Below are 21,323 nucleotides of genomic sequence, written 5' to 3'. Positions count from 1 at the left end.
TCACACACACACATGCACATGATAGCTTGGTGAAAAAGTAATTGCAACAGGACAATAGATACTCACATACCAGAGAGATGTAAAGCCAAAGAAGTACAGCTGCTACACATGCTTTCTGTACTGGTGGGGCACACATACTGTAGTGGATAAGTCTAACATCTTTGTATACCTGTGCCCCAGTAGTCTGCTGACTCTAGCTTTTCAGTATGGTAATAATTTTCACCTTTCAGACCTTTAGTTCCCACCTACATACTGCCCGTCCCTTGTCCTCCACTTCCCCCTGGTAACCCCTCTGACACTGTCGGCTCCTTGATTTGCTGATGTGCCCACAACTCAGTTACCGGTGCCCTTCATCAGCAACCCCAGATCCTTGCCACGTGCAGCAGAGGGTTCAAAGGAGCAACTCTGATTGGTTTAGTCTAGTCTGACATTTGGTAGAAGTTACTCTAGCTTGAAGGGCTCAAGCACAGTCACATCCCATTCTTTTGACTGGAGCGTGCGGCTTTGGTGGGTTTGGCTTGATGATTTTTCACTATTGGGTGTCAGGACAAGGTGCCATGGCAACAGTTTCCAAAACATAACTAGACATTTTGTGGCCATCTGAAAACTTGTCAAAACCAACTGTGGTGAATTTGCTTGAGGTATCAGCTATGAAATCATAATATCTTTGTTGACAAGTGGTCTTTTCACATTTAGTTTATATACGGTCCATTTTACATTTGAGGGCAGACTCAACCATATGACATTTAGAAAAATCTCCACAGCCCCATGATGACCTTCAGAGATGAGATGAAACTCTAATACGCTGAGAGACATTGATTAGCCTTTGTTATTACCGCAGATCTCATCTAGCTGGAGGCTTGTATATCTTGGCAGGGAAACATAATGCTGTTCACTGCTGCTCCAGTTCTCTTCATGTTACTGTAGCCCATTGCCTGTCTAACTTCCAGGCCCAATGACTGATCATCAGCTTATGCTTGTGTGATGCTTCTTTTTCTGCCCTACTGACTGGCAAAAAGCCGTACTAACCGCCGGACCGCCGACCTGCTATACTGAAATTCTGACTGCCTGGGAATCGATTATTTATCACTCAAAACAGCTAGGGCCTATAGGGACACCCTTGATAAATATCTGTGAAGTGCAAAAGAAGACCAGAACATATGGTCCAGCACTACACACATACACACACACACAAACACAGAAATGGCCCATGATTAGCAATCACAGTCTCATCTTCTATCTAAGCGACAACTAGTGCCATGCTGGATTTTTTCTGTGATAAATGATCAAATGACTTCAGCAAAGGGAGTGAATATTTGTTGGGAGGACATTATACAGAATTTTCTTTCATTTGAAATATGTAACTTGACCCATGTCTTCAGTGTACATAGTATAAATGTTTTTTTTTCTATTTGTGATATAGGGAGTGATAATGCAGGAACAGGAGTTGATTATATCACCTCTAATAAGCAATTTAGGAGCTTCCTAAAGTTTTTAAGGAGGAAGACCAGAAGGTGCTGGAAAAAACATGCTGACACTTGCATGTGTCTGAAACTTGTACAGATTGAACTCAACCAGGCAATAATAAGAACAGAATAATTTAGCTTCAATATTCAGTTGTGTGGTTTAAAATAAATCCCACAATTTAACCCTCTGGTTCAATAATGGGCTTAGTAAAATTCATGTAGACTTATTCACATCCCACAGCTGTCCAGCTGACCCTCAATAATGAGCTGCACTATTTAAGCTGATGATAGGGAAGGACCTGGGGGATTCAGACCATCTCCTGCCTCTTTAACCGAAAGGCTGATTTGAGAAACTAAAAGCGAATCATGGGAAGACTTCTGTGGGACCCGTAATAGCTGTTTGTAAAGTAAAAAAAAAGAGAAATAAATCAATCTGGGGAATATTGTGTTACTTGTTTAATCTATGCGGCTCAATGGGAACTGCAGCCTGGACCTTTAACCAGTGTAGGTGCCCTCCCCGCCATGTGGAGGCTATGGTTTCCCCCATTATTGGTTACCCATACAGTTGGTGGGCTTAACACCTATAAGGGCAAAAGCCAAAGTAATAGACATAGGAGCCTCCAAGGGTTAACACAGTTAAAACATAGGCTATTGAACCTAATACTACACGCCATTTTGTGCAGATGGATAGATTTTTTTTCATTTTCTCTTTCTTGGATTTATAAGTTGTAAATTATAGTTATATTAGTTATGTTTCATGTTAGAAAATAGCATAGCAAATGTTTCTTGAGGCTTTGTGCTTCTTTGTGTGCACATCTTGTGCCTTTGGCGTCAGTCACATAAAGCCTAGAAAACAATCAGCGGGCTGATTGGTGGGAATGACAGGTGCTACCACACCACAGGCAGAGGTGACTCTAAGTTCAGCTGGCTCACACAAGCCCGTCTCCCCCAGCTGCCACTGAAAACGAGCGGAAACCTAAGGTGAAGATCCTCCATGTCCGAGGTTGCTGAAAAATGTATAAGGCCATGCAGTGGCACGGATGTGTATTGCATTATTGATAAAGACAGACGTAGCTGAGACCCCCAGCCTCAAGAGTCCTCTGGCCTGATGGAAAGCATTTTCTGTCTGTTGTGCCCTCCTAACCCCTCTTTTCTGCCCCTCCCTTTCTCTCTGCCTTTTCCTTTTTGGATAAAAGCCCTTTTAGCTGTTTGAAACATATTAAACCCTTCACAAGTCTCTCAGAGCCCAGTGTCATCCGGTTTCTCACCCCATGACAGATTCTACACAGCATGTGTCCACTGGCTGAACAGAGAAATTGTTCGTGAATGAAGAAAATCTATACAACGAAATCTGTTTGATGCTTGAGCACAAGCTAGGGGGAAGTAAACAACCAACTGAAAGCAAAACCCCAAAGCATCTGCAAATGTAACTCCTAATCCAGACACACTTCAAGGTTTTATAGTTTCTGTTTTGATCATATTCAGACACAAAAGACAACATCAAAAACAATATTGATTCTGGCTTTTTTAAGCTTATTTAGCCAGTCTAACTTCAAAAACAAATATTCTGCTCAGATGTTTTTCCTCCTATTTTGTTCATCAAGTAGACTGGACCTAGGTTTTGTTTCTTAAACTTTACAGGCTGCTTTACACTACTAACCATATTCTTTTGTTCATCAATCATGTCTTACAGAATGGTAGGGATCATCCCAAGTAGACTCATTCAATTTGTTCTCATATGAAATAATGGGCGCACAGGATATCTGATGCCCAGTAATGCTTAAAAAGGTCATCGCATCTGCCAAGGATCATTATCTTTTGGCGGATTATATCTGCCATTTCTGATGCCATAGATTCATAACACTGAGAGCATCATTCATGGAGCAATCCAATATCTCGAAGGTAGAGATAAGCAGTGATTGCTGTCTGGCTGTTCCTGCTCTGAGGACTACGGGGTTCAAATCAAAGTCATAAACCTCAATAAACAGGACAGCAGACCTCCCCAGTGAGATTAATCCTGATTAGACAACAGGAGCCCACAAACACAGGGATATGATAACACCACAAAGGCTTGTCTTCTCAAAAATAGCCCCATATTCATTTTATCAACAGCTCTGCTGTATTGCTCTGTTGTCCTGGTTTCTGTCTCTGCAGGACTGTAACATGATAAGCAACCCTGAACACTGACTGGAAAATCAGTTGGGAATCTAAAAATGATGCTATTGATGTGTTTGCCTTTTTAAGTGCGCCTCTGTGTAACCTAACGCCTGTCTCCCAGGGCACTGCACGAGGATTCATCAAATGCACTTTGCAGGGAAGATGTTTTTAAAATGAGCTCTCCTGGCACAACTCGCTGAATCATAGGATTGTAGAGACCTGTGGCTAGGGAAATTTGTCCTGCTCTACTCAAATCATGATGAAGTTGTTAATGACATGCTCAAAATATCGAAGCCAGAGGCAGAGTAATGGAGAAGTCTGATAGTTGTGTTTACTTCAATTTTATAGCCGAGCAAGCCTGCAGCTGTCTACCTAAGCTCCCATATTAAAAAAAAAAAAGATGTTAGCACTGACATATTTGAAAAATTCTCCATCAGCTGCCATACACAGAACAGATGAGGACTGGCCTGATCTGTTGAAATAAAGAATAGACTCACAGGAAGAAATCACAATGTATTTCTATTTTTGATGGATGTCCTTAAATTGAACCCTGTACACACTTAGCTTTGTTTCCCCCACTTCATTGTTATCTCTGTGCCGCTTTCTCTTTGTGCATCAGGGGGAGAACACAACCGCAGGGTTTACACATGCAATTACGAGATAAGTAAAGAATGGACTTTCCTTATGTTTAAGGTGCCTAAAGCCCAGTTGCTTGCTCCTGTTCATCATAGATAATGGGCATACCTACATATATATGCGTATATTTACGGTGGGAATATATTCAATGACCTAAAAAACATTGATTTTGTTCGTTTTACTTGTGTCTTACTGTCAATTTAATAAGGAGTAATAGAAATACAAATATATGGGAAATACCAAGCAAGGAATGTGACTTGACTTGACCACCCTGATGCTGTGTTTCACTGCATCTCACCAAAACAGAAATGTGTGCTTTTATCTGTTGCTATATATATACACATAGGCTATTCCCACATCATCTTTTTGTTAAGAGATTAAATAATGTCTCCCCTGCTAAACACCTTGTAAACACTTATCCTGCGTGTGTGCAGTCCTCACGAGAGTCCTTTTCCACAACATCTTTGACGCAACCAGAATGTAAAGTGCAGATAACACTGACTGGTCCCATAAGTCAATGGGGTCTGCAGCTCTCGTGCTTACCTGATGTACCTGAAGGGCTAATGTTTTTATATCCCTGTTTTTTCTTCCAGTGTAATTGAAAAGTTCTGTCTTTGTTGCCAGTTTTTTTGTTTGTTTTTCTTTTTGCATTTCAGCAACATGGGTTTCATTTCACATTAAGCAAAAGTAATGAAATAACATATAACAGAAAGTAGGTTTCGTGAACTGGTGCACATTATGTTGATGACAGGCCATAATGCCCACTTGCAGCCAGTGAGTGCATAGTTTATGGATAGGGCAATCATAACTTGCTAGAAGCATTAGTTGCAGATTGAAAAAGCTATTATGCTAATGTATTTAGTAAAGACAAACGATCAAAACAGTATATTTACAGCAAGTATCCATTCCTTGCTAAAGCTTACTGTTGCATCACTGAACAACTCCAAAAAAGTAATTTTCTATTCTAAAGCAAGATTACTGGCAAGATGTAAAATGTATTGATCGAAGGCTCCTAGAAACACACAGGGAGCTTTTAATTTTCTCTGCATTTATAGCTGTAGCTTAAGTGATTTATCCTGGGGGTTCATTAGCCTCATCCTTATGCTCCGCATGTGAAACCCAGCACCTTAAGCAACCTGCCTTTTAATCATCCCTAGACAGCCCCAAAGTTATCAGAGGTAATCCAGCATTCAGAACACTGTCACGTACTGTAGGGAACAGCTACTGTGGGAGTAGATGAGAAAGGAGCTGTCAAGGTGTAGTGCTCTGTTTATACAAGCTTTTTAAAGCTCTTTAAATTAGTTTTTTCAAATAGAACTAAACATTTTTTCTGGCCCTCTCTTCTGTCTTCCTCTGTCCCCAGGAGCAGCCAGGGCTTCATGCACATGAAGCTGTCACGGACCAAGGAGAACAAGTACATCCTAGGCCAGAACAGCTGCCCTTTCGACAGCGTGCCCGAGATCATCCATTTCTACTCCAGCCGCAAGCTGCCCATCAAGGGTGCCGAACACATGTCCCTGCTCTACCCCGTAGCCATCAGGACACTATAGTGCTCTGGGTCACCTGCAGGCGTCGGCCCCTGCAGCACTCACTGGGCCACCCTGTGGCTCCAAAGTTCCTGTCCCTCGTAACAGAGCCCTACAGGCTCATGGGAAGATAAACAGTGGCATCCCAAACTGCTGATTCTGACTCACCTCACTGGCCGACAGATTCCAGACCTGTTTTGAAGGCCTACTGCATACTATCTCATACATACAGACTCAGTGTTGCAGAAGTCTTTTGTTATTTTATTTTATTTTATTTATGACAGACACCCACGTCATGACATCACAGACTGACTATCTGAGGAACATCATTTCATTGATTCTTGAGCTGATTTCCCTTAGCACTTAACACTCAAAGAAAGGTACACAACATAGCATTTGTCACTGGGATGTACCTTTTATCATAAAATGTTGTACCTTTTTTCCTAAGAGTGCACATCATGACAACTGTGTAGGAGTTTGTTGGACTTTTCTCATTTGGTTAGGCTCTGTTGATACTGTACGAGTAATTGTATTTCAAGGGGACTTGAAGATTGTAAGAGCCGTGTAAGCGAAGCGACATTTATGAGGCATGTTGAGGGATATTGTCCACATGGGCCTCATACAGTGGCCAGGATATTGAATAAACCGGCCTTGTATGAATGGTGTGTCCCCAGCTGCTCGGAAACAACAGGCCTGTGAGCTGTGCAGACTGATCTCTCTATCTTGTCATAGTACATGCTGTCTGCTATCCATCACTGAGTGGGTGTATCACACCAATGACAGTGTAAGTACCATAGTGGTGAGACAGGCAGGAGAGCATGATGGATGGGTCAACCCATCTGACACAGTACAATTGGCTGAGGCTAGAGACCAGAGCCTGTCCAAATGGACCAAATTACCCCCGCTACCCCTGCTTAGAATGGCTTTGCATCGGGAGAATGAAATATGCCTGCATTGTCTACCTCAGAAAATCAATTTCATTCGCCCATCTGCAGATCAATAGGTACAATGGGATTGCAGACATCGATCTGCCCTCCCTTCGACATTCCCAATTCCCTCAAAATTGCATCAGCATTAGTTTAGGAATATGTTTTTTTTTTTTTTTTTATACAGTTAATCCAATTTTTTTTTTTTATGAAAACATAAGCAGATTTTCCAGATCAGCAATTGTATGTATAGTCACTAATATGATACTGTGTGATGTCAGTAACAAATGTTTGGTTAATGCCTTATAATGCATGGGTCAAATCAGTCCTCTAGATCAGCTGATTTCCAATTCTGCTTTTAACGATTGTTCTGTGACTGTAATTTATTCTGGGGTAATTATTACTGATGTGTTACTCCTTTGTGATGGCCCGTCGGCCCCCTCGCCCTCATCGTTGTGTGCCGATGTGATCGTGTTTTTTGGGACTACATCAGCCTCTTTTACTGTGGTGCTTTGCATTTTTGTTGTATCAAGTTCTGCTAAATGCACGTTTGCCTCGGTGGCCTGGCTTTGGAACTCCAGTCACGTCGTCTCCTGACCAACGGGATTGTCAAGCCTCTCGTGAGAGACAATTGCAAATTCCTCTGGACCAATCACAGCGCAGCCTGTTCAAACCGGAAAAACACCTACCTTCGACCTGTCATACTTCCTCAGCATTAAACCTCTCTACCATCTATTCTTTATTACCAGATGTGCATACATGTGTGAATGTGAGTGAATGCACGTATGCATGTGTCCAACATGTTCTTGCGTACGGTATAGGTATGCATATGCGACTTTCTGAGTTCCAGTGTGTATTTTACCCTGCTGGTACAAACTGGTGACAGCCTTTGCTTGAACCTCTTTGGTTGTCAGAGATTTGCTTTTTTCCCCTGAACTCAAGAAACTAGAATTTGACTGATATGACTCACTTATTTTCATTTCCTCTTGTATTCACTCATTAACCACATTTGATTTTGGCGATTCATAGGACTGACATGTCTGTCTTTTAGCCTATTAAACCACAATGTATTGCTGACCAATTACAGCAAGTAACAGCATTTACACAAAGTACAAGCCAGCAGTATCTACACCGTGAACTGAGTCTAATGAGAGTGCCTAATGCTTGTATGATCAAACTGGCTCTTCAGAGGAAATCCTCGTCAGTCTTATGAGTGGCAAAATTCACTTGATAAAATGGTTTAATGAGCAAATCCAAGTAAAATGGAAATTTTGGGGGCTTTGTCCAAGCTGAGAATTACTGACACCGGGAATTAGAGGCTGAAGCAAGCATGACCATTGTATAAACAAAGTCAAATCAGTTTTGGCTTTGACTATATCTCCATTATGTGCTATGCAAACCTAAACTGCAGTCATTGAAGGGAAAAATGATTGGAGTGTGTGCCTCCACCAAATGTTTATGACAAACGTGATGGTACAAAATGTCCACCTGGAAGAAAAGTAATCAGCAGAATGACCTGATTAGTAAAAATAGTTTGGAGAAAGTGGGATGTACGCAGATGTTTATTTTGTTGGTGCAGTAAGTGAGCAGACAGATGTCACTGTCATCAGATAAGTATGTCATGTGTCTGATCATGTGATGAGGCAACCTCATGCAGCTTTATTAGGAGACAGTATGTTGTGGAAGTGGACCTATGTATTTCCTTGAGAGAAGATATCCTAAGAAGAAATGCAAATTAAATAAACTATATGTGTGATGTATCCTTTATGTTCCGAATGTTCCATGTTTAAGAGATCAAATGTTGACAGTAGATGCTCTTTATTTAGTTACTGCTGCTGATGAGTATTACTCTACCATAGGAAAGAGCCTGCGTATGATGGCCGCACTGCCTAGATAGAGGCCTTAGCTTTGGAGAAAGGGAAAACAGGAGACGTGGAGGGGAAGAATAAGGGAGAGACAGAGGGGAAGGTGTTCTGACAGAGGGAGGAATTTGCTGCAATCAGCAGACACACTCTTCACATCCGTATATCTCTATTATGAGAACCTGAAAGAGCCCTTCTCCTCCCTCAGAAGTGTCTTAAAATGTGTGTGTTTGTGTGAGTGTGTGTGTGTGAGTGTGTCTGTGTGGACACACAATTGTGCATGCATAAAACAGTGTTTGTGTGTATATGCAGGTGCGTATGTGTGTATACTGGTGTAAGCAGCCATCAGCCATTGACTTGCCCCGTGTGTATCTTGTGTATCACTTTACTGTGGTAAAGTGGCATGTATGAGTTTCCTTTGTGTACATTTTCGTGCCACGTATGTATGCACTACTATAACATATCTCTGTACAGTCCCTCATGGCCAAATGTATATACTGAATGTATTGTGTGGGGACATAGAGGCATCAAGTTTAAAACGAAATAAAATTGGGTTTATGAGTTAAACGTGTGCCCTGATGCTTTAATGACCAACGCCAGCTACCATGTTGAAAACCTTTGGTAAATAGTGAAGAGCGACCATTGTTTGAGTCAAGGACAGAACGCTGGAGCTATTATCAAGCCAGTACTCCAGCAGTTGTTGTTCTCTATTGATCCACTTTGCAGCACAGTCCTGTAATTTTTTTTTTCACTGTTCATCCCAGTGGGATTTGCTTGATGTTTCTACCTCTCTAGGCAAGCCAAAATCAAGGTTGCTAGTCCATGTTTCCTACAATTAGGTTCCCTGCTTCCAGTAATCACAATCTTGCTTTTTTTGATAATAAAGTAGCAGCATTTTATGCACATTGGCTATTTTTTTCCACACTGGAAATTTAATGAAGTGTAAATCAGTATTATTCTTGGCATTTGTGGCAGGTCCAGAGGACTTTTTTTCTCACCAACAATAGAGAGACAGAGAAGTATTACTGATTTTCAATGGTTGGTCTGTTTCTTATAGTCTGTCACTCTCTCTAATAGACTAGATTTAACAAAAGCCATGACTCCCTCTATCCATGATTGTACATCTGCAATTACCCCCATCTGTCACTGGGAAAAAATAAACTAGGAAAGAAGGTATTATTGTGTTTTAGTTGGTCTGCAAGCGAATACAATGTCTGAGTGAATGGAAGACACTTGATGGAGAAAAACAAAAGCATACAGGATATTAAATATGTATTTTACAAATGATGATGTGTAAAGTGATAGATACCAAGTGGGTTACATTATTCATAGGCATAGATAAAAACACACTAGGCACAGTGGACTGCACTGTGATTGTGGATATTTTTCAGCCAGACACATCACTACGATACTTACAAACTATCAGACCCTCAGGGTTGTTACTGCTCCATGTAAATGAAACGGCTTCAGCCGAGCTCTGCGCAGCACTGTTGAATGCAATTTTAACAGTGAAATCCCTAATCCCTTACCCTAAAATCGCTTTAGAAACTGTTCCATTGTGACAGCAAAAACACGTTTTACATAGCACACTTTGGCCACAAAACAACTGGCAGCCATTCAGGAAAAGCACTGCAGGCAGAGCGTTGATGAAATGAAATGCAGAAACATCCACAGCCTCTCGGGTCGTTTGATAGTATGCACTGAATTAGTTTTGAGAATATGCTGCCATTTCAGATGTAGCTTTTGATTTCAAATATCTCCCTTGACTCAATCAAATCAAACAACTTCAGACAAAACAAGAAGTGAAGTTGCTATTTCGAGTTTCCATTCAAGCTCCCAGTGGTTTCTGCACGGTCTTTGCCTCTCCCTCTGCTCCGGAAAAGCTCCATCAAGGGTTAAAGCACCTGGGATGAAATGCATCAAAGAAGCTTTTGTGGACAAAAAAAAAAGAGTGCTGAAAAAGAAGGGGACGAATAAAAGCTTGGCTTGAAAGCAATGGGCCACAAGGGGATAAAATGGCCTTGTGTCCATCCGAAGCTCATTTCATATTCTGCTCAGTCACGCTGGGTAGAAAGCAATCTCAGGTAACAGACTGTATGTTAATAACACGTGAGTTGCCTCCTTTCACAAAGACAAAAGTGGATGGAGGGCTTTGTACCAACTCCATCCCATTCTCCTCCTCTGGCACGTCTGAGGATTTCAGCTGGGAGAGAATAGTGTTGCTATTGTTCTGGTTGTCTGTGAAGGCTTGATTATAGTGGCTCTTACGCCATTTCAAAAGGTCTGGTGTTGATGATTTCTATTGGCTTAACATATTGCCCATAATGACATGGTGCAGAACCTTGCTTATTACCTGAATCCCGGGTCACTGTAGGAGTAATTGGGTAGATTTGTGCCAGCTTCAAAGTTCCTGGCTTCATTCATTAGGAAAGCATCTCTCTAGTTTATGCCATTTCCTGTTCCATCGTGTCATTAGAAAAGACACAGAGAAAGTCTAACAAAGCACTCAATGAATAGCGTGACTCTTAACAGCTATTCAGATGGCTTGAAGTATGTTGCAGACATCCAGGCAAAACTTGCGATAACTGTGGCAAAGCCTAATGAAGAGGGACTGCAGTATATTCATCTTAATAAATAAAATGGTAGGTGGGAATAGACAGAGAAATGTTCCATTATTTCTAGTCCCTCAAGGTGGTTGGCTTGCAATACAGCCCCTATTATAAAAGAGAGTAACACTAAAATTCACCTGTCTCTCTCAAGCCAATGCAATATCACCTTTATTTCAGTGAAGGTCCCTCACACATTTTGATGGAGAGGTGATGAAAGCGTCAACATGTACAAAATGTACTTATCAGCTCTCTTTTAACAGTAGGTTGGATATAGAAGATTGACTGTAATATCAGGCAAGGTCCTCAGAGATAACATATAGCCAACACTTCTTTGAAGTGTGCTGACATTTGCCAACAAAAGGCACCTAAATACGGTGTGTAATAACAGCTCTTCTACGCCATATGTGCAATGGCAATTCCCAGTGTCTCCATGACAACTTCACATGCTGATTTTGACATAGTAAAATGTTTAGAATATCCTGAAAGCTGCAGCTATAAGGCTTGGAATGATGGTCTATACATAAATTCAGTAAGTAGACATGATATACTTTGATATATGTGTGCTGCCACACATGCCAAATCTGATTTCACAGCTTAGCAGCAAGTGAAGCACTAAAAAAAAAACACAAGTCTAAATCTGAAACCAATGCAGAGCTATGCTACAGTATTTCTGCTTGGCTTAAAATTCCAACAATTTATCCTGGCAACCACAACAGGTTCCTTTTTAATTTGCTAGAAAGGCAATGACACTTTTATTCACTATTGTTTTGTTGAAGCCATGACACCGTTTCCTCCAGCACAGTGGAAATGCTTTATTTTTAAAATACCCTTGGAGGCAGTTGGAGGTGGAAATTGCCCGCAGGTGTGCATGCATATAAAACGGTAATGGAGACAGACGGACACAAAGCGCTGTTTGGGTGCTGTGCTCATGAAAGGGCAATCCACTGATTGAGCTGTCACACTCACAGGTGCAGTAATAAAACTAAGCAGGGCAATTACTGTAGATGGAGAATGGTAGGTAGCAGAGGGGGACGTGCAATATGTCCTCCCCTAAAAACACACTGATGGGAGACTACGAGACAAAGCAAATGTAGCTCTCTGTAATAAGGATTGAGGGGAGGGGGGCTCAGCTGATGGTAACAATGCTCTGACAAGCACAGCAAACACCTCGGTGGATGTCATATTATTGGCTCCAACAACAAATAAAACAACCTTTTATCAAATATATGTTCAATAGAGGGCTTCAAAAGGATGATTTTCAATTTAGGAGGAAGAAAAAACAGGTGAACAAGCAGCAAGTCTACCACATTGGCCTATGATAATCAGTCATGTTTGGGAAATGAACTACTGCATTGCCATCTAGTGTTCAAAGTAAGGAATTACACACAATATGAGTAGACAATGTAACTGCAGTATGCTTTTTAGAGCACTATGAGGCACACATTTCAATAATGCAAACCAATAATTATAGGATTATATATGCTTGCACAATAGGAGGCAAACAAACAAATCAGAGCAAAATCAACATTTCAATTTACCAATTTACCCTGATAAATAGATAATTTAGAGACCAGAAAAGACTAAAACAATATGTTTAATCAGATAAACAGGTAGACAGTTAAGGAGCTGATGAGGTATGCATGATTTAATTTATTTAAATCTAGTCACGTCGATACAAAAACTGTGGGGAGCTCACTTGAAACGGTGCTGCATATAGCGGCACATTTCAAGGAAAATGAGGCAGTTACAAAAACTTGTGTCTACAGCCATAATTTTCTTATAATTGCTGGGTAGCAGGATGACCAAGTTTCCATGAAGCCTGTAAAAGCCTCCTCCTGTACTCTCCTCTCTCTATATAAAAGCCTCTGTCCGTGGGGTATGGGTTTAGAGTCCTGGGCCTCCAGCAAATATGAGCTCGAGGGCAGCCTGGATGTCACCATCTGTGGCCTGCAGCGCCCTCAGCATCAGCTCCTCATCCTGGATCCCCATGTCCCTGAGCTGCTGCATCTGGGACTGCCAGCGGCCCTGGCAAAACAAAAACACATTCAAAGAAAGCTCTTTAATCCAAAGACGCCCCCCTCCCCCCCAGAGTCACCGACATCTAAAAAGCTAATACTTTACACTCCTGCACCACTTAGGCTCTGATAAACAATTTAACTGCTGCAGTACACAAAATAGAAATCTTCACGTCTTTCTACAAAGCTTACATAACCTCACCTGTAAAGCAGACATGTTGGTAGCTTGTAGAGCTTGCTGTAGTGCCTGGCTGAAGAGATCATTACTGACAGGGGTCCCTGCTTGCATGGGGGCTACACCACTAGAGGGGTCCGACTACATTAAAGACAGAATAATGGAGGAGAAAAAAGACAGGTGTATTGATCTGCAGTTTGTAGCCAGGTTGTACAGCAGAGATCATGTTTTTAAAGTGTGATATCTTGTGTACATAAGTTCAGTAGTCTGTATATTTTTTTCAAGATTTAAATAAATCGCACCTGGCTTGCTGTCGTTGGAGTAACTGCACTGCTGTCAGGGGTGCTGGCGAGGGCCAGAGCTGTTGCCAGCTCGCTCTGCGTTATTGGTCGAGGGCCTGTTGCTCCACTGTGGCCCAGAGACACTGGTCGTATTCCTGCAGAGGCCCCTGCTCTGTTGGAGGGACCCGCTGGGCTTCCCTGTAACATACATTTAAAAAGCACAAAAATACATTAAGGCCTTAAGAATCATCAGTTTTCCTTTACATGATGTCTGATGTTGAGTATCAAGCAGACTGACTCACCGACTGGAAATCTTCCTCATCGTCAGACATGCCCTCAAACATGAAGCCTCCTGCCAGAAAAAGAGAACAGAATAAGAGTTGTTTGTACATGTTCTGACAACAGAACAAAACATGACTAATAAAATGCCAGACATTCAAGATCTAAAAAAATAATGAGGGTGAAACTATTTATATAAAAACTTGTTTTTGAAAACAACTTTCATGATCAAAATGCGTAAATATGAACTATTTCAAAATGGCAGACACATCCTTCAACATACTGCTAGACTGTTACATGTTATCCAACCGTTACACTTGTCTGCTTCAATTCAGTTGCTCCAAAATTAGCAATCCTCCCTTGCCTATCATAATTTCTGCCTGCTTTTATTGAGCTATCTTTCCCGCTCACCTGGCATATCGCTGTAGGAACTGGCAGAGACGTTGCGAGAGGAGCTGGCGCTGGACTGAGTGGGCATGCTGCCTGCCACAGAGTGCAGGACCAGGATGATGGCATTGACAAGGGCTGGGTGTGAACTGATCAGTCTATGAGACAGACAGAGAAGTACAGATGTGAATTTAAATGACCTCACTTGTGTGTCTGTACTGCGCTCACTTATTATTCGTCATATCAAAGCCAATAACAAAAGAAAAGCCACACTCACACGTCCAGCATGTTGGGGTCTGTGAACTGCACGAAGAGATCTTTGTCTTGTAGCACGCCTGAGCAGATTGAATCATTTTTACAGGAAATGTTACTATTTGCATAGTACAATGAGATGGATAACGGTATTCATAAACCTCAGCAAGGTCCATCAGGTCTTACCTAGGGCAACTGGGTCTGATCTGAGCCCTGGTGTGGCCACAATGATCTGATCCAGAGACTCTTTATTTGTCAGCATTTTATATACCTACGTGAGGGGAAAAAGACTAAGTCCCATTAGTAAATGTAGCAGCAGCAGAAGACGCAGTAACAGCAGCTGCAGTTGCAGGAAAAGCAGCCATTAATCATTCATATACAAACTTATTTACCCATAGACATGTTTAGTGTATATTTTTATGGATATCCCTGACAAATGGAACTACTCGACAAAGACGTTTAAAATCACAACACAAACTAAGTTTTAACAGTCAGCAACAAAAACAAATCTCTGGTGTATTCCCATGGTTGATTCTATTAGTTTTACAGTATTATCACTGTATCATTCACCAAATAAAATAGTGCCATGAAAGATCAAAACACTTAACAGATGCTGGAGTCTGTTGATGATGGATGAAACATTGAGTGCTGTGTTGTGATTTAAAAGCCCATCAGCTGCTGACAAGTTGGATCTCAGGAACTATCATTTGCACGAATGTTCATACAATATCAGTACAAGTAAGCAACTCATATCAGTTTACGTTAAAAACTGCCTATTCCTATCAGGAGTATCCCTTTATCACTCAAGCCAATATGCTGGTATTCAAAAAATGTTTCTGCCTGGTAGGTTTATGCCATGTACAACTGCCAACCTGTAATAGATAAACCTGTTCCTGTTAGGTAATCTTTGACTAGCTCCTGGCTGCCTGGGATACTGTTCACACTTAGCCCTGAAACGCTTCTATGATCCAACCAAACGTAAACACCTGTAAACACAGGTGTGACTGCACCTAAATGACTGTTGAGAAAAATCCAATCACTTGAGCAAAATAGTCTTCAGGTCAAGGGCATGTTTTTAGGACATGCTTTTTTTCTTCCAAAAATAGGCGTAGTGCAAACACTCAATGCATTCCTGCATTCTGCAGTAGAGGACAACCTGATCAACATTTTAATGTGTGAACAGCTTGACAAAGTCAAGTTTTGGTCTTATTGGTATTATTTGGCCAAATAAATCAGACTTTCTGGGTTTCTGGCTGAGTGCATATGTGCAAGGATCCTAAATAATGAGGATAGTTTTTTTTAAAGACTATTTTGTTCAGATTTTATTGACAGTAGATAGAATAGGCAAACGCTAGAACAGCCAGACAAGTATAATGAGGAAATGAAATGCAACTAAGGTCCCCGTCCAGAATTGAACCATTGACATTGCAATTGTGTAAGGCACATCTTAACTACTAGACTACCAGGACACATAGAACATGGACATTATTGCATTTAGTAGTAAACAATTTGCTATATTACATTAGCATATTCACTATTGTTTGAATCTACAATGAACCTAAACCTAATAGGTCAAGTATATGATAATTTGTAGTGTTTGGAGTATATATTTCGAGAGGTTTCACCATGGGCAGTGCTGTACTTGCCACTGTGTGTATTCTACTCACTGAGTCTCTGTAGGCAGAGTTAAGAGAGTGAAGAGCTGCATGGAAAACCCTGAACTCCCTGGCTGCAGTTGCTCTGTTCACAGGCTCTAATGAAGAAAGTAATTAAAAACATTAGAAAAAAAAAAAAAAGAAAAAAAAAACAGGCTCTTGTTCATATTCAGAGTTTTGGAATTATTATTAGTAAAGCTTAAAGTCCCCCTCCAATCAAAAATATGTTTTTCTTCTTGTTCCTACAGTTGGATGTTTGAGCTTCACTGTGCAGAGTGATGTATCTGCAGAGTTTGACACTGAAAAACCATATCAGACACAAATTATTGTTCCAAGCAGAGTAATTTTATATGTCTTAATACGTGTTTGGAGGGGATCTTTAAACACATTTTGAAAAACTAAATTGACACACAGACTCACCTGGACTGCTCTCAGGCTCTGGCCAGGTCTTTTTGAGTATGTGTAAGGTGGATCCCGGCTGAATCCCACAGGAATCCAGTGTCAGGTCATCCTTAAGTTTCCTCCCACAGTGGACCAGCTCTGGTGCAAAACATGAACACAGGCAGAACATTTTAAGGACAAATAACAATCACTCATACATTCAACACAGCAACACACAGTCCTCTTGTCAGTGGAGCACAGCCAAACCCACATTTAAAAGTCCTCCTCCACTCAGTATATGCCAGAGCTGTAACAGACCTATAAGTTCTGGATCTGGGACGGAGTCTGGAAGCTGAGCTGCAACGAGTTGTTTTAGAGTAGCGACTCTGTATCCTCCAGGAGGAACATCTCCTGGCATCATCTCTGGGAAGTGGAAGATGGATTTGGACTGATCCACCAGCTTCAGAGACAGGTGCCAGTCTGGAGAGGACATCTACAATATACACAAACAGAACACAAGTCTTAACACGGTGGAAAAATAGAAAATATTCAAGCTAGATTTGATCAGTAATTTCCGATGTGGGGTAACGTTAACGGACTGTATAAGTTTAAATTTCACTATGCTTTTGTTGGTTTGAAGAAGGGAATAATAACGTTACACTTCTGCACTAACAAACACTATACAGAATCAACGTTAGACGAATAACATGATTATTTTAGAAGATGGATTCTTATATATTAGCTAAATATATCTTTTGGGGGGAGGGAGGGGTTGATATAAAAATATCGATGTGTTGTTAGCAGACCTGCTCAACCTCGGCTAACATTAGCTGCTTAGCGTTTGTTAAATATACAGTATCGATTTGGAGAAATAAACGTGAGCTATTCTTATAGTAGAACAGGTTTAATACACTCCAACGATAACTTACAGAATGCATGTCACTCATAAAAGCCGTGATACAATGCACACTTTATAAAAGAACTGCACACTCACCATTTCGTTGTTGACACTCGATTCACTTCCTGGATTTAGTCACGTGGTGTACGTCACGTTTACTTGCACTGTCCAAACAAAGGAGCTTTTACTTTTCTGTGCTGTTCAGTGTACTTTTTAACCGTGGGCAATCCTAAAATCCCCCCGTTATCTCTCTCTCACACACACACCTCAAGACAAATAATAAAAATAAATGTCAGGCCAATTCATATAACTGCCCCAGTTACATTGTTGACGTGTAAATCCCTACACTGTGCCCACAGCTACACTTTTGTTTTAAAATATCTACTATTTTTATGTATTGCACGTGTTCCCAATTGATTTTCCTGCTGCATAGCTCAAGATTTTCCAAAGTTGTGTCATGTCTCTGGCAAATGTGTTTCCAGACAGTAGTGTCATAGTCTGCATGCCACATTTAGCCCACACTAATCAATCTAACTAAGATGATCAAACTACCTGTATGGATCCACGTAAATATATAAATATAATATAAATATAATCTCGTGAGCGCCAATATGAATTATATTGGTGAATCTCTGTTAGTGATATGTTCAAGGACCATAAGGATGAGTCAAGACGTGTGATAAATCAGATTACATTATAGATAAGAATATGCCATAAGGGTGCCACTCAAAACATTTTTTCAATTAGTATGTATGGTAACTAAATGAGGTAGAAACCCGTGTGCTCACCAGATTGTTGACTTTCGGGGTCGGCACTCTTTAGACACCCCCACACACCCCCAAACCGGCATGACGTCACTGTTGGACAAAGCAACAAGGAGTGGTTTCTATGAAAAGAACCGTCCCAAAATCAATGGGACATACCCGCTCACTTTGATAAAACCGTCCCAAAGCTTTATCCACCGTCAAAAAAGAGACTGTTCATCTCGTCGGCGGCAGTTCCAGCTTTATCGTCAGAGGAATGAACTGCTCTGGAAAATAACGTCGTCGGTGCTGCACAGAGAGAGAAAGGACTCACCGCCGCTGGATGGTTGGTGATTTTCTTTTAAGTTTCGCCGTCCTAACATGGTAAGCTCAAAGCAACTGTCTTCGAAAGCAAACGCCAACTTAACAGACATGTTATCATATGTAGCTAAAAGAAATAAACTTTGGTCATTTTCAGCAACAGCTGGCTGGCAGCTGAGGAACCCCGTGAACTCAGTCAGGGCAGGGTAACGGTTCACACATAGCTGGCTCTATTCACCGGCTCAATGCCTGATATGACTGATATTTTTTGTAGTTTTAAAGCAAGACAGTGGCTTGCTAAGTTGTATACTGTTTTGCAAATGAAGTTAAGCCCATATTTATGAATGAAGCTGACTGCGCCACCACGCGACAAAAAGACAACACTGCGTTTAAATCAGTGTAACTTCCAAAACTCAAAATGGAGAAACTTACTTTTAAGTGACGTAGCCTACATTTCCCATCTTCTGATGAGATCATCTGTGTCAGAAAAGTCTGGTTTATTCATTTTTTTATGTGTTTTCATATCCACACCTCTGTTAGTCAAGTCTGATTGGTCAATAGATGTTAACATGACAGAACAATGGGGAAACCCCCCACAAAACTATGCTTATTTTTCAGATTTTACTTTTTTATATGTGTGAATTACAGAATAATGTTACCATTATTCAGTCAAAGCCATGGAAAATATCACTCTTTGGTTGAACTGGTCACAGTTAGAGGATGCAACCAGGGATGCAGGGTCACAAATACAGTACACCTTAAGGTAGCGGAAAAAATGCAAGCAAAACGCACTGGGATAGAAGATGCTGTATGCCAGGCTGCCATGTTGAGGGTGTTGAGGATGTTGCCTGGCGTCATGCTGCCCTTATCACATGATAGTGCAGCTGTGTTCTGCTACAGCTTCCTGTAGGATGTAGAGGATGTAATCTTCACCGTTATGACTGCTTGTAGGAAATGACCACTGATATTGTGGAGATGACGTTTTACAAGATGCTATACCATATTATTGCCAGACATCTGATTGTAGTTTGTGTGTGGTCCATAGTTTTATTTCATCTCCGTGTTATTGCACATATATTTCAAGCTGCCATAAGATAAAGGTTACATTGAATTGGCTCCTGTGGCTTTTAAAAGGCGAGATGTTGGAGTTGGAATTGGAGTAACATTAGTGGTAAGAATCTTATATAATTGTGCAATATGTCTGGCCTTTAGAAGACACATCTGCCTTAAAGTTCTCATTGCCTTAGCTGCTAATTATCTATCATATCACAATAAATAGTCATAATACTGAATGCTTTAGACCAATATTATTGAAGTGCTGCTATGAAACTGATTAGTGTGAACTGTAAATTAGAGTTTCAGTGGTTTTTAAGAGAGTTGGTAAGTAAGGTTGTCATTTGACTTTTAGCCCGTAAAGCTTTTTTGAAGTTTAAGTAGCTCATCGTCCTCTGTTTGATGAACTAATGTGATGATAATTGATTTGACTATTATGGGGAACATTTCGCTGCATGAAGTGAATCCAGTCATCCCCAAGAGAGCTTGCAAATGCTACCATATGGATTTGAAAGGCTCACTTTCATCCCATGATGCAGTTCTCCCTCAATGGGGCCGATGTCTTCCAGGTTGGAAATGTCCCCATCATCAAGGGTTGAATGGTTCCCAATGGTTTGGGGAACTGGGCAATGGTGCCAGCCATATGCCAATGAGAAGTTAGGGTCCAGAGGGTCATTCTGATTCATTTTATGAACAGTGATTAAGAATGGTCTGGTCCTCCGTGAGAGGAGTTGACTCAAGAGCGGTAGTGTCAGTAAAAAGACAAACTGTTATAGAATCACTGTCAGTGAGATTTCTTAGTAAAGGGGAAGTGTGATGGTACATGGTGAAACTCTAACTCTTAATGTTCCGTGATACTTCAAAAATTGTGACGTACTAATGCAATATATTGCAGTTAAGTGCTTCATTTCTCTTTCCTTTGACCTCAGTAATAAGCTTAATAATCCTGAGCGTTGTGTCAAAATGAAATTCACTGGTGATTATGGCTCAAAAGCCGACGGCCAATCACTAAAAGAACTTCAAGACAGTCAAGACTGTCAAACAGTCTTTCAGTGACCATTTCTTCTCCATTTTAATGGCCTTCATTTAGGGGAACAGCGTTATTAATTCCACGAACAGCACTGAAATCTGTATAAAGAGCTAGCAATAGTTTTGATACATTGGTATAATATGGTGATGGATACCAGAGCTGTTTTCTTAATAAAACATTTTAAGTGTGCTTCAGCTTTGATCTTTGACATTGAACTGAATCGTAAAAGTTAAAATGAAAGGAAGAAAAAAAGGATGTAGGGTACATGCTGGCATGGGGTCGGTAAAGTACTTGAGACATTCAGTAAAAAAAAGCCTTTGATGGCTTCCTGGTGTCTGGTTAAACACAGTCAGAGTCAGACTGTGGTTTTGCGTGTTGGCATATTTCAGTTTGTGCTGTCCACAGGAAAACTTACATCTACAGTACCAGTCAAAAGTTTGAACACACTTTCTCGTTCAAGTGAGTGGGAAAAATGTGTCCAAACTTTTGACTGGTACTGTATATATTTAAAGATCACCTCCAGACATGTATTAAGACGTATAAAGATACTCTGCTTGGAACAATAATGGGTGTCTGTTTTTCCGCAAAAAAAAGTATAATTACCCCTTTAAAATCCTTAAAATGACATCTACTCCTTCTCCCTCATTAAAAGTTCCAGAATCGTCAAATAT

General features: G+C 40.8%; 3 protein-coding genes across 8 annotated transcripts in view; 2 read left to right on the top strand and 1 right to left on the bottom strand.

The window, feature by feature from the left end:
• Nucleotides 1-9,140, top strand: part of zgc:158464 (uncharacterized protein LOC791139 homolog) — a 95,098-nt gene extending 85,958 nt beyond the window's left edge. For all 4 annotated transcript variants that reach the window (XM_067594235.1, XM_067594226.1, XM_067594252.1 and 1 more), the window contains one exon: nt 5,623-9,140. In XM_067594235.1, the coding sequence (XP_067450336.1) occupies nt 5,623-5,809 (187 nt within the window). In that variant the 3' untranslated portion in view covers nt 5,810-9,140. The remainder of the gene's footprint in view (nt 1-5,622) is intronic.
• A 3,672-nt stretch (nt 9,141-12,812) lies between these two features.
• ubl7b (ubiquitin-like 7b (bone marrow stromal cell-derived)) lies at nt 12,813-18,312 on the bottom strand. The gene is made up of 12 exons (XM_067594215.1): nt 18,294-18,312; nt 17,602-17,669; nt 16,926-17,100; nt 16,647-16,766; nt 16,239-16,324; nt 14,758-14,842; nt 14,597-14,654; nt 14,344-14,477; nt 13,956-14,005; nt 13,675-13,851; nt 13,400-13,513; nt 12,813-13,207 (listed from the first exon to the last, which is right to left on the bottom strand). The coding sequence occupies exons 2-12, from the start codon at nt 17,602-17,604 to the stop codon at nt 13,067-13,069; spliced, it is 1,143 nt and encodes a 380-aa protein (XP_067450316.1). The 5' UTR covers nt 17,605-17,669; nt 18,294-18,312; the 3' UTR covers nt 12,813-13,066.
• Nucleotides 18,313-18,338: 26 nt separating this feature from the next.
• cd276 (CD276 molecule) overlaps nt 18,339-21,323 on the top strand; it is a 67,395-nt gene continuing 64,410 nt past the window's right edge. For 2 of the 3 annotated variants that reach the window (XR_010928919.1, XM_067594189.1), the window contains exon 1: nt 18,339-18,594. Coding sequence is in view for 1 of the 3 variants with exons in the window: in XM_067594189.1 (XP_067450290.1) it covers nt 18,354-18,594 (241 nt within the window). In the remaining 2 variants the exon portion in view is untranslated. Of the gene's footprint in view, nt 18,633-21,323 lie in introns of all 3 variants that reach the window. The other variant, XM_067594200.1, reaches the window with a different exon arrangement.

This window comes from Thunnus thynnus, chromosome 1 (genome assembly GCF_963924715.1).
Source record: "Thunnus thynnus chromosome 1, fThuThy2.1, whole genome shotgun sequence".
Taxonomy (NCBI): domain Eukaryota; kingdom Metazoa; phylum Chordata; class Actinopteri; order Scombriformes; family Scombridae; genus Thunnus; species Thunnus thynnus.
The sequence above is the reverse complement of the archived record's forward strand: the minus strand, read 5'-3'. Positions and strand labels throughout refer to the sequence as shown.

Excerpts from the sequence above, each read along its gene's own strand:
- ubl7b (XM_067594215.1), bottom strand. Across the intron at positions 14,478-14,596 it reads GACCCCAACATGCTGGACGT|ACTGATCAGTTCACACCCAG; the intron begins GTGAGTGTGGCT and ends TCTGTCTCATAG. Across the intron at positions 13,852-13,955 it reads ATGAGGAAGATTTCCAGTCG|GGAAGCCCAGCGGGTCCCTC; the intron begins GTGAGTCAGTCT and ends TGTATGTTACAG.